Genomic DNA, 16,413 nt, shown 5'->3' on the forward strand with positions numbered 1-16,413 from the left:
GGACGGCTGGAGGCCACAGCGGCCTCTCCTCCAACTTCAATGAATGGTACGTGTGAGGGGCCTGGGCCTCTCTTCCCTCTCCCTGTCAGCACCCTGGCCGAGCAGTCCTGTCCCGAGGCTAGCGCCAAGGGGGAATTTGTGATCGTGTTGTTTTAATTAGGAATCTGATTTCTATGATAATGAAAATGATTTTACCAGCAGAAGGATTTTTAAAAGTTGTGAGTTTGTTGGTTTTTTTTAAATTAATAATCTAGGCATGAAAAGCAAAAATACCACTTCTGAGTCTCAGAAACGGAAACTATGAAGTCAAGAAATAAAAGTTTTTTTTAAAAAAACGTATAAAAATAATAAACCAAGCCCTCTTGTTCCCCTCCATGTCCACTTTCCTTCCCACCCTGTTCCTCGTCTTCTGACAAACTGTGTACATAGCCAGTTCCTTCCTGCTCCGAGGTGGTTTTAATGGATTCTTGGTGTATAGAAGTTTGTCCGTTTGTAAACTCCGGATTGCGTTCCTCCCTGCCTCCCCTCTCCCTTCTCCCAGTGATGACTTTTTCTTTTCTCTTTTTAGTTTGCCCAGTTTCTTTTTAAGTAACGTGGAAGAAAATGGCTTATTTTGTATTGTGATATTGAATATTGTGTTCCTTTTTATGAGGCAACTTGATTGTAAACTTCATGCAACTATAGACTGGAAAAAACGAACCGTGCCAAAGTCTCCCTTCCATTCCTCCAGCGCACCGATCCGCAGCACACACATTCTCACCATCACCACCAACGCTTGTGAATGTATTTTTCTGTTAGCTGGGTTTACATGTGATGTTTTAGTGCTTTTGCAAGTTCAATTTGTTAGTTCCTGTATGAAAGATTGTTGGGGGGAGGGCGGGGAATAATCGTCGTGCTGTTAGCTTTTTCCGTAATAACACCCTTCCTTCTGTAAATACCCGTTACCATATTTATCCATTTGTAATTAAATTATGGTATTAACTTGCTACAGAGGAAACAATATTTATAAAGAATGTTTCTTAACTATAAATATGTACACTTGTGGGGATAAAACTGTTTCAGATTTTTTTATTTGAAGGTTTTAAGTGGTTTGATCATTCTTGTGATATGTTTTGAGAGTAATGCATACAGAAATATAATAAAATGTGTTGAAACTGCATGAACCTTTTTCCCCCCTAGCAATGTTATTAAAGAAAACCGGGGAAGAGGCAACTGAAAGTAAGAGTAAGATCCGTTGGCCTGGGATGCCTCCCCACACATTCTGGGGAGGAAGGTGTACCTAGAAACGATGCCAAACAGCCCCTTTGGCAGAAAGTCTCAAAATTATTTTCAACATTCTTTGTTTGGTAGCTGAGAATGAATTAAATTTTTGGAAAGGCCCTGTGAGGAATGGCCACAGGAACCTTCAGAGTTTCTAATGGCTCCATTATCTGAGGGAGTGCCTTTCTTTCTTCTATTTGGACTGGATTTAAGAGCACTAAACATTTCCTTATTCTTTGTTTTCCCCATTCCCTGCCCCCTTTCCTCTCCCTCCCTCTGAAAAGCAGAGGTGCAGTTATTTTTAATTGCAAGTTTAAAACTGAGCTGAGTACTTTGTTTTTGAACTTGGCCCAATGATTAAAGTTACAAGCTGGCTTCTGTGAAAAGTGTTTTGTTTTCCCTTCTGTGAAATTGTAAGCAGAAAGTTCTGTCCCATCTACACAGCTGCTGTGTACTGATTAAATAGGATGTTTATGAGAAGGTGATAAAATTGACCACTTTTTCATTCTTTTGAGGAAAGTGGATAACAAAGCAAGAAAGCATCTTCAAGACGTGGGTAAAATAAAGCTGAGCAAGATGTAAATAAAATTGTCAGGTGGAGGTGAGTGCAGTGGACACTGACTGATGTTAATGTTAGTGATGGGAAAGTTAGCCCCATTCTGGCTGGGAATTTTATCAGTTTTCAAATCACATACTCTAAAGGGAAAACAGAAATCGTTTTAATAGCCAAAGGAGAGGTGGGAAGATTTTTAAATGGCTGAGACATCAGAAAGACATCTTCATTTTGCTGAATGTTCTGTAGTTCCCAGAGGCTCCTGCAGCCTGCAGGAATGCCTCCTGAGAAGGTATTGTGGAGCCAGAGCCACTGGTGGCTGGACTGATGTGCTGTATCTTTCTCCTTCCTCTCCAGCATCAGGAATGAGCTGCAGGGCTTGGCCAGAGGGCCTCTAGTGTGGGTGTGGGCCGGGGTGTGTGTGTGTGTGTGTGTGTGTGTGTGTGTGTGTGTGTGTGTGTGTGTGTGTGTGTGTGTGTGTGTGTGTGTGTGTAACAGGGAGACAGATGTGAGCCTTGCCCTCTCCAGCTGCCCCAGCGCCCAACTTCTGAAGCAATCAACTCCTTATTAAAATCTAATTTATAACCCCTAATAATATTAAGTAAAATTATTAAAATAATTGGCATATGTTGCTGATCTTTGGGAGAGTTCATTGAGTACATAATAAGCTGTGATGAAAATAATTTCAGATTATCCAAAACCCCCATCAGCCATTTTTAGAATGGTGGATATAGAGGACTCAAGATAAAGTATTCCTCCTAATCTACTGAGCAAAACTAAAAGCTTATGTCAATTATTTTAAACTCTGTGTGTGCTGTAGACAATGCTCAACATTTAAGCGGGGGAGGCCTGGGCGCTCCTTCACATTGGGGTGTGTGTCTGTGTAGGGGACACGACTAGAGGACTATTCTCAGCAGCCAGCACTTCCAGTTCTGAGTGTCAGGCGAACTACCAGAGGTCCCTTTATATCCGGGATTGGGGGGGGGGTGTCTGGTGAAGCCATGATATTTAATGGGAGGGAACGCAGAGATCCCAGCCTGGGGCGGGCCCCTCGGAGGCCGTACTGGCGGGTGCGCACAGCTCTCCCCCAGAATGAGTCTCCCTTTCCCAGGGAGTCCCACGGCTTTGTCGAATGGGGAAATCCCAGTGTAGGAAGCTTTCGCCTCAGCGCTCAAGAAACTCGGGGACAGAATTAGGGAGAGATGGCAAAAGTAAAGGAATATGAAAAGATGCTAGAATTTGCTTCACTTTCCTGGTGCTGGGTCTGCGCCACAGTGAGGCATCTGACTGGTGGGGGGTGGAACGCGGGACCCCCACCCGCCCCCGCCTGGACGGAGCGTGGATCTAACCTGCCGGTGGTGCATTGATCGCAGCACCTCGAGAGTGAAGCGGCCGCGGCTCCCGTGGGGCCTGAGTGCGCGTGGTTCGGCGCCCGCAGAGGCCTGGCCGCCGCTGGGAGCACAGCTCGGCGCAGCCCGCCGCCTCCACCGTCAACTTGAACTTCAGCGCATCGAGCAGGCCCCCTTCCCCGGCTCACCGCCCGTCACCTAACAAAAACCCCCTCGTCGCTTTGGAAAGCTGCTTTATTCCGAGGCAGCTGGGGCCCCCTCGGGAGAGCCATCATCATTATTATTATTAATTATTGTGATCCTCACTGCATTATTAATGACCACAATGATAACTGGCATTGCTATCAGCTTCGCTGGGTTCAGTGCAGCCCCCAAAGTCCCCAGCGGGGAGGGGGATATCTTCTGAAGCAGAGGCCGCGTCTGGTCTTCTGTGAGCACTGGCTACGCGAGGCGGCGAGTCCTGGTGGGAAGAGAGGCAAGGAAGCGGGCTGAGCACACGCAGCTCCACGCAGTCTGGCCCCTTCCTCCCAACCCTCCTCTCCTGGCGCCTTCCCTCCTCTTCCTCCCCCACCCTCAGCCCCTTTGTCTGTTTTGAAGACGGATGTTTTCAGTCTCAAGTGATCTTATTTTTCCGCACATAACTGAGATCAAGGGCAGATCACAGGCTGGACCTGGAGGCTCTGGGTTCCCAGGGCTCTGCGATGTGCTGAAATCCTGGGATGTGCTGAAATCCTGGGATGGTCAGGGAGACTTGCACTCAAAATGACCGGTTACCCCGGAGGGCGCCCACGGAGGTGTGCCCTGGGCATCTTCCATGGGGAGTCAGTCCTCATGAGGCACACTAGGTATCTGCTGGGAATCCGGGCCTTCCTCTCTGCTTCCATGTAGCCATCGAAGTAACGCAGAGCAGAGCTAGGCCTGCAGAGAAGAGCTAAGAAAGAAAGGCCTCGAAATAACACTCCACTAAACTTGGCTGAACTTTTGGGTGTGTTTCTACTTAAACGGACACATATCCTGGAAAGTGATACGAAGCAGGCGTTTAATAAATATTTGTGGATTAATTGAACATAATCTGATTTCGCTCTGGCTCTGCAGAAACGTGGAACTCCTCTGGCCACTGTCACCCCCAGCGAACTACAGTGAAGGGCTTCTGTTTTTAACTGACAGCTCAGAGCAGGGTCGGGAGAAAAATCACCTCTCTTCTGCCGTCCCCTCCCCCAGCAGACTGTTACTGGGCTTTTACTTTAGGGAAGACTCTAGAGCTTTCCAGACTGAATCAAGTGGTCAGACATACAGATAGGCCCATCTGGACAGACTCAAGGCAGCGATTAGAGAACGAAAAGGCAGCGGTGGCCTTTTAAACGGGGTGTTACAAATGAGACTTCTGTAAACCATAACCAGGGTAGCCTGAGGGTTCGAGTTCACGGTCAAGGCTGTGCAGCAACTAGGGTCAGAGCCATGCCCTACCCCTCCAGCGTCAGCACAGAGCCCCGCGCCTGCCCCGCCCAACCTCCTCAGCCAGCATCGTCCCAAGTCGCCCACGCTCCTATTTCGTTCCCAAAGGTCTATGGGCTTTTGAATAGATGAGGAGTCACACCTCAATTTGCTTTCGGCTGCATCTTGTAATCCAGCCTTTTGGCATTAAGTTCAAGGCAACTATGAGGCTAAAATTGTGCTCATGAACACACACACACACACACACACACACACACACACACACACTCCACCTCTCAACTCTGATTCATGCTTTTGCATCCCCCCCAAGCGAGACAATCTGGGTGGGAAGGACCCAGGGAGGCATGAGGACAAGGGGAGGCTAGAGGCCCCAATGAGAGATACTTCCATCATCTCCAGTCTCTCTCAGCTCCCCTCTCTACCAGGGATCGTCAGAGGGCTGGCGCTGTAGGTTCAAATCTTAGCTTTTGAGGACCCTAAGTCTGGACGCACTCTCGCGATATTACGTTGGGCGGGAACTACCTGTAGTGGGAGTTCAAGGTCTCCTCGGGATCGGGTAGGTTTCTCTGTTCTCACTGTGCCCTCTGCCCTTCGTGTGTAAAAGCGCCTCCTCTGCTCTCAAGTAAACCAGAACTTAAGGGAAAATAGCTGATTATCCATCCTCCTCCCCAGCCCTTGCCCCAGCCTGCTCCTTTTCAAACCTTCCTGAGCCAGGTTTTCTTGGCCTCTAAGTGCAAACTCTGTGGCTTTGGGTAGTGGAACGAAGCATAGGGCTGCTATAGATGGTGGAGGTTAGAAAGAATATAATGTTAATAATGTCAAAGATCATCATTATAGTTAACATTTAGCGTTTGGTTCACCTCTCTGAGGCCCCTGGAGTGGTTCCTGAAGGCACAAAGATGGCAGTGAGGTGGGCTCTCTCCTGTGGGGGGTCTCGGGAGAAGGAGATCTTAAGCTTGTCTTTCCCACCCCCAACCCCCAAGCCCCTTAGGACTGGAAGCAGTCCACTCCAATAAGAGCCTTATCTGGTGACTCTTGCTAAGAGCATATGGGTTCTTTTTCTCTGGGCCCAGTGGGCCCATCGTGGTGGATGTGGCCAAGTGTGGTTTGCGTCCTCCCCATCTGCCCCCTGGCTGCCCTCCTACACTCTGGATGGTGGATTTAACCGAGCGGGCGCGGTGGGCCCTGCGGATCTCAAGATGCGCTGACCTGTAGGGAGTGTGCAGAGAGGCCAGGCGCAAGCAGGGCCTGATTCGGGCTCCATCCAGGCCCACACTGCTTCGATATTGATCCTGGGAGAAAGATAAACAGAAAAGCTGGACGTTCAGTCATGAATACTGATGAGCCAGGGTAGCAGTTTTAATTGCTGTGGACTTCCGCTTTTGTAGTTACTCTCCTCCATGGCAGACTGCTCTGGGGTCAGTTTTTCTGGCTTCGATTTCTAGATTCCTTCTCCGCCTTCCTCTGTGGATTTTCATCTTGAAATGCCCAGGCCAAAGAAACCCGTGTCAACCTGACTTTCTCCCTTCGCAGTGCCAGCAGAACGTGAGAACCCACAGCTCGTGTTCCCAGCATGGCGTTTCTTCTGTTCACTAATTCTGGAAATGTAGGGGAGCTTATAAAATAAATGGCTTCAATGTGGCTTTGGCGAGAGGCTGCTTCTTGACTTCTTCACCCTCATTGTTTCAAAGAATTCTCAGGTCCTTGGCCTTTAAACGTCCTCTTGACAATTGCATCTTTTCTCCCTGAAATGAATTCCTTTCTACTCTAAAGGAGAGTGCACACCATCCCCAAACCTCGACTTTTCTCAGGTCTCCAGGATTTGGCACTGGCTCTGCCAACCGCAGTGTCTAAGTGTTCCAGCCCAGCCATGAATTCTCAGGCGAGTGGATCCAGGACTCCCATGAATGTAATGTTTTCTCTGGTACCTGTAAGCGACACCGAAACATGAGGCGGGAACGTGAAGGAATTTCCAGGAAGATATCTGCTTCCAGCCTTGATAAGCATTTTATAACTTATCTACAGCTTCCTCCCCCCTTCTTGGAAAGTCGTTCAGGCATTGAGTTTTATTCCGAAATGCTGTAAATTGACTGTAAATTCCATAAAGCAGTTTCAGCCCTGTGAACAGGAGAAAAGGGGGGTGGGGAGAATCGAGTGCTTTTCTTTCACAGACCAGGTAGAGATGAAAACCAAGGCAACAAAGAAATCAGCTGTGATAGAGTAATTTCTAGTATTATTCAGACCCTAAAGTTTTGGACAAAATAAGCCCACATTTCACATCTTTGCCAATAGCTCCCCAACACTGACGTCTCCCGAGGACGCTGTTTCTCTTAGACTTTTCAGTCCGAACTTTTTCTTTGCCCAATGATTTACTGTGTAGGTAATTTTAAGGGATACAGTTTACAGCTTGAATTATTAGGCTGAACACCTCTGGCTGACACCACGACGCCTTTCATTCCCTCCCCCTGCCTGCAGCTGTGAGTCAGAACCCCATTTTCATACCCAACTGCCGCACATTCCTTCACAATGTATACTTCCTTCTTGCAAAGATCAAACATGCTTTGGTCAAAGTGTTTATTTTAAAATACAGGAAAATTAAAACTAAACACAGCTCTACTGAAAAAAAAATCCCCAAATGTATCATATTTTCCTTCTCCTGTGCCCAACAAGAAAAAAAAAAAGTGACAAATTGCAGCATTATCTGGAACAAAATTTTGAACTGAAGAACACACGACATATACAGACACTGTTCATTTTATTATTGAAACACATCAAGAAACCTATTACTTCGTATTTGGATTCTTGTGTGAATGCCTTTCATTTTTACCACAAAAATGTACAAGAAAAAAATAATCTCATATCACAAAAAAGATGCTGACAGGCATCTATACACTTTATTCATTAATCTACTAAGTCTTCATTTTCTTTTCATCTTACTTTTTTTTCTTTTAAATTACACCTTCCATAATGTAATCTCAGGGAAGAAAGGATATTATTGCCAAATGAAAAGAAAAAAGTTTCCCCAACAACTTAGAAATAAGATAATGCTCCCCAAATATCTCAATAGGATTTTGAGTGGTCCTCCCCCTTCAAATTGAGGTGAGAAGTTACAAAGTAGGATTACAGGTTCTCCTTTTCAGCACCTAAGTCTTGCAAAGTGGATTTTAACCTGGCTTTTGGTAGACAAGTAGCTCTTTTGCAGTCCACTCTCCAACTATTTTTTTTCCAAGCCTTTTTCTATTCCCATGTGAAAGGGACATAGACCTTAGCCACCTCTTTTTTTGAAGCAAATTACTCAGCTTCTCAAGCCACACAGTTTTCTAACAGTGGAAAAAAAACCCCACAAAAAACCTGTTGGGCTGTTTTTAATCAAGTTTGGAAGCTGAATCTTTTCCTCTGACGACTGTGCCCCGGGGTGGATCTAGACGAAGGTCTGACACTGTGGGCAGCGGGCTCGGCTACCGTTTTTTGTTGTTTTTTTTTTTTTTTTTCAGATATACCGAGCATCTCAAACCGCAGAAAGATTTTTAAAATATTCTGTTACTTCCTCTGCTTCCGAGCTAAACAGTGAAAGAAATCAAAAGAAAAATCTTCTACCTGACAAAGGCAGATCAAGAAAACAGACAGAAGCTGATTTAAAGAATCTTTCTCCTTAAGATCAATGACAATTAAGTCTTTTTAAAAAAATATTTGATTGTTTACAACTTTTCAAGATATTAGTGATAAAGGACTAACAAACCAGAGGATCTCTTTTAGAAAACAAAACAAAAACACAAAAACAACTGAGAGGCACATATGGGACCATCTTTTTCCTGTTGTTTAATGGAAGACAAATTACAGCACTTTCTTTTTTTAAAACTTCCTTTACAGAAATTAGTTTACTTCTTTAAAGAAGTATTTAATATAGTGTTGAAACGGTTTCCCTGAGTACAGAATCAAGAATTTTAAAGAACAAAACAAGGAATCAAATTACAGCCTTCTTCTAAAATGCATTTCCTTCTCTGCTGGGTTTTCAAATGATCTCTTTGGTGATTCTTTGTTTATTTGAACAATCTCACCAAACAAAATTGGAAATTTTTATGTGTCCAACACATCAATAAAAAGTGAAGACTTTAAAAAGCTTTAGTAATAACATTACTTGTTATAGTCAAACTAATTTATTGTGAGCTTCTTTTTATCTTTAGTAGATTATCAGACACATTTTTAAAAGTCTCAGAAATATCTCTTTTGCATCAGTTGTATCAATTTGAAGAAACAGTTTCACATATGTTATTTTGGATTTATTATTTAAATCCCATTTTTAAAATCAAGTGAATAAATTTTAAAAAATAGATTTGTACTAGGTGACAGACCTTGAAAGTGGGGGGAGGGGGAATCTTAAAGTAGAAATCAAATACATCTAATCAAATACATGTTAACTACTACCTGCCAGTGTACACACACACACACACACACACACACACACACACCCTTGTTGAGTGTTCCAACTGAGGACAGCAATCATATCAGCCATCTGATTATACATGAATGCTTTCTAGGAAAGTTAAACATGGTTATTTTACAAGATGACAAAACTAAAGTTTCAAGATGACCTTTAAACATCTTTATGTGAAAAAATTGCTCTATTTGTAAATATAGAAGTCTTGCATGTGATGGCACTGTACTTATTTTTCTTTTGGAAATGGAATAAACTTCAAAACCATCAACTATTTCTCTTGTGAATCCAACATTCATGTAATCAAAAGCAAAATATTAAGTACTCTGAGGTTAGAAGCCAAATGCCTTATGTAGAAGCAAAAGATGCCTCCTTTGACAGATGCTACTCTGAATGTCTATTCGGCTAAGTGGATCTCAGAGCTAAATTAGCCTCATCATTTGCTGCTTCTCCCCCCATCCCCAGGGCTTGAGGTCCAAGTGTCAGCCCTTTTCTACAACAGATACTTAAGTTCAGTCCAGTAGAAGGAAGGCTGTTTGCTTCTTTGCGGCAAGTTTCGTTTTGTGCTTAAAGAAAAAGAAAATAAAATCTAAAATAATTTTGAATAGAGCACTTTAAAGGCACACTTCCTTTCTTATTGCCAGGGAGCTTAGCTCCCCAACCTCTTGGCTGGAACCCTTGCTTTCGATTTGTTTGTTTCACACACGTCCCTAAAGAAATGGTCTTTGCGCATTTTAACTCGGCTTTAAAAATGCATCGCTTATGCCCTGCATCCTTCTCTGAAACAAATTGCTATCGAAAGTATGTCGGATTCGTTTCAAATACGGTATTTGAATCAATATTCCCATGTTACAAATTAAATTTAAGTGTTGTTTTTCCGTAGGAATCCACACTTTTGGATTGCATTCTCAATTGAAATTAGTTGCTTGTATTTCTCATGATGAAACAAACAAAAAAAAATAGCAATTACTATATGCTTAGACCTTTCTTTCTTATTATTTTTAGCCCATGTATCACTACCTAACTGGTATGTGTTCTTCTGTCCAGCTCTTGATGATCTAGTTGAATTCTAGACGTTGTATTTGCCCAGAAGTGTATTTGAAGCAGATAAGTACATATAATACAAATGCTTTTTGTTGGACCTGATGGATGCTATTTTTCTTTTAATAGGTTTGTAGCAAACTAACACAATAACACAATGTATTCCTTTTCAAGGTACATTGTTGAAACAGGTCTATTAAGAGCGCGTTGAGCTATTTCTCGCTTCTATTGAACAGTCTGTTGCTCAAACACAACAGCCAACAAACGCCAGCTGCCTCAACAAAAGTAGAAACCTAACCCTTTTATGTAATGTTTTAACAGAAAGGGTAGCTCTGTTTAATTAAAAACATTGATGATTCAGTGAAACAATGGAAACTCAAGTTCAAGTGGTGCTCTATTGATTTAAGATGATTTTTACTAGCAATGGGTATAATTCATTTCTCCCGCCACCCCCCTCCTCCTGCCCCCAGCTTTCTCTTGTGTAAAGAGGTTCCTTCTTGTGACATTATGTAGGTGAATAGGAAAAGCCAGAGATGGCTATTGCCTTAGAAACCTGATTAACGCACGTTGCTATGAGGGTAAGGTGTTTAATGCATAAGTGCATCCCATATTTTTGTCAGTTTATTCATGATAGGGAAGCTTTGAAAGTAGCCTTCTCAGCAGGTTAAAAACTGAAGTCTGCGTTCTGGCATTTAAATGTCTTTGTTACTGTGTCAAGCAAGTTGCAGAAAACTGCATGCGCAGCATACTAAAGGTTGGGCATCCAGGGAAGGCAAGAATGTCCGTGCACGCGCCCCTGGGTGCGAGGCTGCGTGCGGGGCAACAATTTCTTTTCATCAGCTGCCTGTCGCCTGTGCCCGACTGCTCCTCTTTGGAGAACCGACGCCTTCCCGGACCTTTCAACTCTGGAAACGAAGCAGGAGGAATTCCTCCATTGAGGCCACCTCCTGAGGGCGTTTAACACTCCCAGCTCTGGGGAGCCAGTCTGACCCAGGTACCTGGGCCACCCGCTGGCGGGAGAGGGTGAGGGCTCCGAGGGCCCGCGCGACGCCTCCGGGCGCCGTAGCAAAGTGCCCAGGAAGGGAGCGAGATTTGCGCGTCGGGCCGGCGGCGGCCTCCGGGTCAAGGTGGACGGGGGGCAGGTGCTCGGTGAGGAGCCGCCGGAGCCGGCGGGTGCCTTTAACACCCCTTTCCCCTCCCCGGTCCGACCGGGGCAAGTGTGGTTCACGGGCCGCCGGGAGCTCGGCGTTGGCGACTTTAAGAGTCCTGAGGAACTTGAGAGAATGAAGCTCACGCCAAACTCCTTCCCGCAAAACAACCGCAACAAAACCCCTCAATTCTGAAGCCCAGCCAGGAGGCTGCCCCTAGGCCCCTGCGCGGGCTTTTCCCTCCCTAGAGTGCCCTCTCCCCGCCAGTGTCCCAGGAAGGGAAGGGATAAAGGCCTAAAGGAAGTAGACCCTAGGCGTCTTCTGAATTCTTTTCAGAGGCTATATGACGTCAAAGAGCAGCCCAAGAAAAAGCACCTAGGCCATCACTCATTCCTGAACCATTTCGGTAGGGCCGGAACCATGGGCCCCCGGACCCCTTACTCTAGACCTTAATAGGCAGCGTACACGGGCGCTTCTCCGTGTGGGCTACTTTCTACTTCCGCCCGATCCCTACATTCCTCGCGCTCGGGGGTCAAAGGGTGTGGGCCAGCTCAGGGGTCTTCCTAGGGTTCTGCCATAATATGGGACCTCGATCCCAAGGTTCTTGCTTCTCGTAATACAATCTCGCCCCCACAGAGCAGAGCTGTAGGCTGCAAAGGCCCTAGGATGCTTGGGGAGGAGGCCTCGAACCTGCAAATGGCTGTTCTTCGCACCCAGCGTCGCAGATGAAACCCTGGCATTACGAAAGGACCTAAGAGGGAAAAGTCTACAAGGAGCCTGCAGGCCCGAGTGAATTATTTAAGCTGTTCCTGGTGTTTAAAGAGGTTTTTCAGTTTTTAAAGAATGTTGTAAAAAAATATCAGGCCTTGTTAACTCCCTCATTACATGGTTTCCCCCCTCAGTTGAACAAGTCAAATTTCCTTAGACAGAGAACCTGTGTAAGTGTTTAAACATGTGTCAAGTGTCTTATAAATAATAAAAATTCATAAAGACGACGAGAAAATTTAACTGATACCTGAAGGACTTGGCATAGCTACATTTCACTTGTAGGTTATTTTTGGCTGTTGAATTAATACTAGGAAAACTGCTCTGAGATTACATGGCATCTCTTGGAGACCTTTTCTTAAGTCACTCATTTTGAGTCTACATTCTTTTATCAAAATGACTCTTGTTATCGTGTGCTGTCAAGTAGCTGATGGGTTTGGACTATGTGCCTTTGGGATTGCAGCACAATTCCTCTCGGCCATCAGAACTCCCTTCTGAGAAAGATTACATACAAAGTATTTTATAACAAAATGACATATATTGTGTGGAAATTAGATTAAACTTTACAGTTTTCCCCAACTGTTTAATTCTTTGGATGACATTTTTCATATCGGTTGTCATTCAAAGAAAGATTTTTGTGGGCTTTGTATTTTTAGCTATATTTAAAACAATTATCTAAACTAGAGGAAAATATAGCCATTTTTAGCAATTTTATTAAAATAATAAAATGTTTTCATAGAACCAAAAGTCTGTAAAGATTTAACTACCTATATTTTTTTAGTGCCTTCAAGCTGGAACCAACTCAAAGCTCACTCTGCAGCTGCTTTTCAGAGGTTGTATACCACACAGCTTCCTGAGATTGTCCATCTTTTGTGGAATAGCAGGTAGCAGGTGAAAGGGAAAACGCTCAGTGCAACTCCTTACCAAGTAGGCCACCAGAACACATTGTACTCATTGTAAGTATTAATACATTTACAAACATTCACTTGGTTTTAAGTGTGAGAAATATATTACAAATTCACCTTACAATATAGCATTCCTCCTACATTCTTAATTTGAAGTTTTGAGTCCTGTCTTTCATACAGTCATCATATTGTTCTGCCAACCCTTGTCTTTTTTGCTATTTGTATTATTAGTGTTCTTGACTCTGATAAAATTGTGTCTAAATATTTCTAGTGTACTCCAGAGATTTTTAAAAATTATCATAAAATATTTTAATAATTTCATAGCTAGCTGAGGAAAGGTCTGAATATTTTGTGTATTGAAACAACAAGGTCATTTGGATCACTCATTGGAGACAAAATTTGAAGGTAATTTTACACAGAATAAATATTAAAATGGTTTCAACCATCCCTGACCTTATATATTTAATTTTTTAATATTTATTTTATATTGATTTATTTAAGAAGTTTGAATACATTGTCTATCTCACTGGATCATTCCCATTTTCCTTCACCCCCCCATCAAATTTTATGACCCTATGATTAACACCCCCTCCCCACCCATCCTTACCCCTCTGCTGCCACCCTCTCCCACCTTGGATCCTCATACTCAAGAGATGTTTTAATTTAGTTTTCAATAACTTTTCCAGCTGACTACCAGGTAGTATATTACATTTTATTCTTTTTTTCATTGATTTAGGTTCTTCTGTAAGGAGCCATGGCAGTGTGTTGTGTACTGTTGATCTGCTAACTAAAGGTTGGTCCTTCAAATTCCTGAGCTGTCCCGTGGGAAAAAGATAGGCAGTCTCCTTCTGTAGAGATTTATAGCCTTGGAAACCTGATAGAAGATTTCCATGAGTAGGAATTAACTTGTAGGTGATGGTTTTGACTTGGTTTTTTGTTGTTGTTGTTAAGTGCCATCAAGTCAACTATAACTCATAGAACTTGTATTACTGCAATTCTTAAAACACATGCAGCTCATTTGAACAACATGTCTGACCTTTGCCCTATCCTGCATCGTCCTCACCGTCTCTGATACTCTTAGCCCATTGTTACTGCCACTGTGTCAATTCACCTTGTTGAAGGCCTTCATCTCTTTGACCCTCCTCCACTTTTTTCAATCCTTGCCTCTAAGGAGCACCCTGGTTTAAAATCTTCTAAGACAGACTTATCATAGGATATTAAAAAAAACCCTCTCCAGATCTTTTGGTCTCTGGCTCTCTGGTAGTTGCAGCAACAGAACAGACATGGCTAAGTACAAGTACAATGCTACGCACAACCAGTCCTGAAAATGGCACAGAAATGGCATATTAAAAACCCTAATCACAATGATATGAGTCTCTTAAGGGGTTAGACCCCAAATTCCTAAGAAACATGTGCTTTGCCTAGAAGCACAACAACAAGGGCCAGAAGAAGATTCAGGCCAACAATGCCAAGGCCATGGATGAACGCACTGAGCCTGTGAAAGCTCTTGTCAAACCCAGGATCTTAAGAGGTGTGTCAACCACAAGCTCAGCCGACTCACCTACATTGCCCATCCCAGGCTTAGGAAACATGCTCAGGCCTGCATTGCCACGGGGCTCAGGCTTTGCTAGCCAAAATCCAAAGCCAAGGCTGAAAGTAAGGCCAAAGCTCCAGCAAAGTCCTCAGTGCAAGTTAAGGCTTCAAACCAGGTTCTTGCTCCAACTCGGGCTCTTAAAGGTACTCAGACCCCCACAAAGGATCCATAATTGAGTTCTTCATCTGAGAACAGAAAGACTGGTGTGATCCATTGGGCTCCCGGACAATAGATTTCCCCAATCTTAAGGTCAAGAAAACAAAGATTTTCGGGGTTTAGAGGAGACTGAGAAGGATGGGTTCAATAATGTATACTGCATTGAAACAGATGAGGGAGAAAACTGTATAAGAGGGAAAATTATTAGGTATTTTTGTCATGACAGAAGTCCAGAGCGAAGGCTGTGTAGTGGAGTGGACCTGGCAGGAGGGATTGTAAAACAATGAAAGAATTTTTCTTTTACTTTTCCAAGAGTGTAGTGTACTAGGGGGGAGGGTTGGGAGGGGAGAAAAGGGCAACAGTGAATGAATGGAAATCCAAAGTCTCTCTAAATTTTCATTTAAATTAATAATAAATTTAAAAAAGAATATTAAAAAAAGAAAAAAAATTCTTACCACTGGACCGATAGGCAACATCTTGATGATAGAGAGGAGATTAAAATTGCCAACAGCTTCATCTTGCTTGGATCTACAGTTAGCACCCTTGGTACCAGCAGTCAGGAAATAAGGAGACACAGTTAGGGAAAATCTGCAGTTAGGGACCTCTACAAATTATTAAGGAGTAATGATGTCAGTTTGAGGACTAAAGTGCATCTGATTCAGAACATAGTCATTCCAGTCACTTGCTATGAATCTGAAAACTGGACAGTAAATAAGGATGACAGAAGAAGAATTGATGTCTTTGAGCTATGGTGCTGGAGAAGAGCACTGAATATACCATAGATGGCCAAAAGAACAAACAGATAAGTCTTTGAGAGGGTGCAGCCAGAGTGCTCTTTGGAGGTAAGAATGATGAGCCTTTGTCTCACATACTTTGGACGTTTTGCCAGAAGGGGCTATTCCTTGGAGAGGGACATGATGCTGAGAAGAGTGGATAATCAGTGAAGGAAAGGAAAACCATCAACCAGGTAAATTGACACGGTGACTGCCACAATGGGCTCTTTTGCATCAGGAAGTGTTGAGGATGGCACAAGATAGAACAGGGTTCAGATCTTTTGTTCAAGGGTTGCTCTAGTTGTACTTGATCCAAAGGCACCTAGCAATAACGTGTCTTCTGATTTCTTGACCATGAATGTTGATTGTGGATGAAAATAAAATTAAGTGATTGACAACCTCAGTCTTTTCTCCATCTATCATGATGTTGCTTGGGTCCTGTGGTGAAGATTTTTGTTTTCTTGATGCTGAGATACAATGCCTATTGAAGGTTGTAGTCCTCAGTCTTCTGCAGCAAGTGTTACAACTCTTCTTCACTTTCTGCAAGCAAGAATGTGTCATCTTCATAATGGAGGTTGTTGATAATGGAGGCTTCATAATGAAAGTCTTCCTCCAATGCTGACAGAGCTAAAATCCTGCAGTGTTCCCTTGTTCTGTTCAGACAATTACTTCTTGGCCTGTGAAGAAGCTTCCATGAGCACTATTAAGTGTTCTGAGATTCTCATTCTTCTCAAGGTTGTTAGACATAGTTTGTTACAAGCTACACAGTCAAATGCCATTGCCTAGTTAATACAACATAGGTAAATATCTATCTGGTGTTCTCTGCTTCCAGCAAAGATCCATCTGACATCAGCAATGATATTTCTTATGCTGTAGCCTCTTCTTTTTTTTTAAATTAAATTTTATTAGTTTTAATGAACATTTACAGAGATTTTGGGTTTTCATTCATTCATTGTTGCACTGTTTTCTCCACCCTCCT

At 43.4% G+C, this 16,413-nt stretch overlaps 1 protein-coding gene across 1 annotated transcript in view; it reads left to right on the top strand.

Moving 5' to 3' along the window:
- The window catches only part of ZIC2 (Zic family member 2), a 3,481-nt gene extending 3,425 nt beyond the window's left edge, over window positions 1-56 (top strand). Inside the window, exon 4 of the mRNA XM_006879381.1 lies at window positions 13-56. Coding sequence (XP_006879443.1) covers window positions 13-56 — 44 coding nt within the window. The remainder of the gene's footprint in view (window positions 1-12) is intronic.
- The last annotated feature ends 16,357 nt before the right edge of the window (window positions 57-16,413 follow it).

This window comes from Elephantulus edwardii, unplaced genomic scaffold (assembly GCF_000299155.1).
Source record: "Elephantulus edwardii isolate Elephantulus edwardi_28Jun2011 unplaced genomic scaffold, EleEdw1.0 scaffold00003, whole genome shotgun sequence".
Classification (NCBI taxonomy): Eukaryota; Metazoa; Chordata; class Mammalia; order Macroscelidea; family Macroscelididae; genus Elephantulus; species Elephantulus edwardii.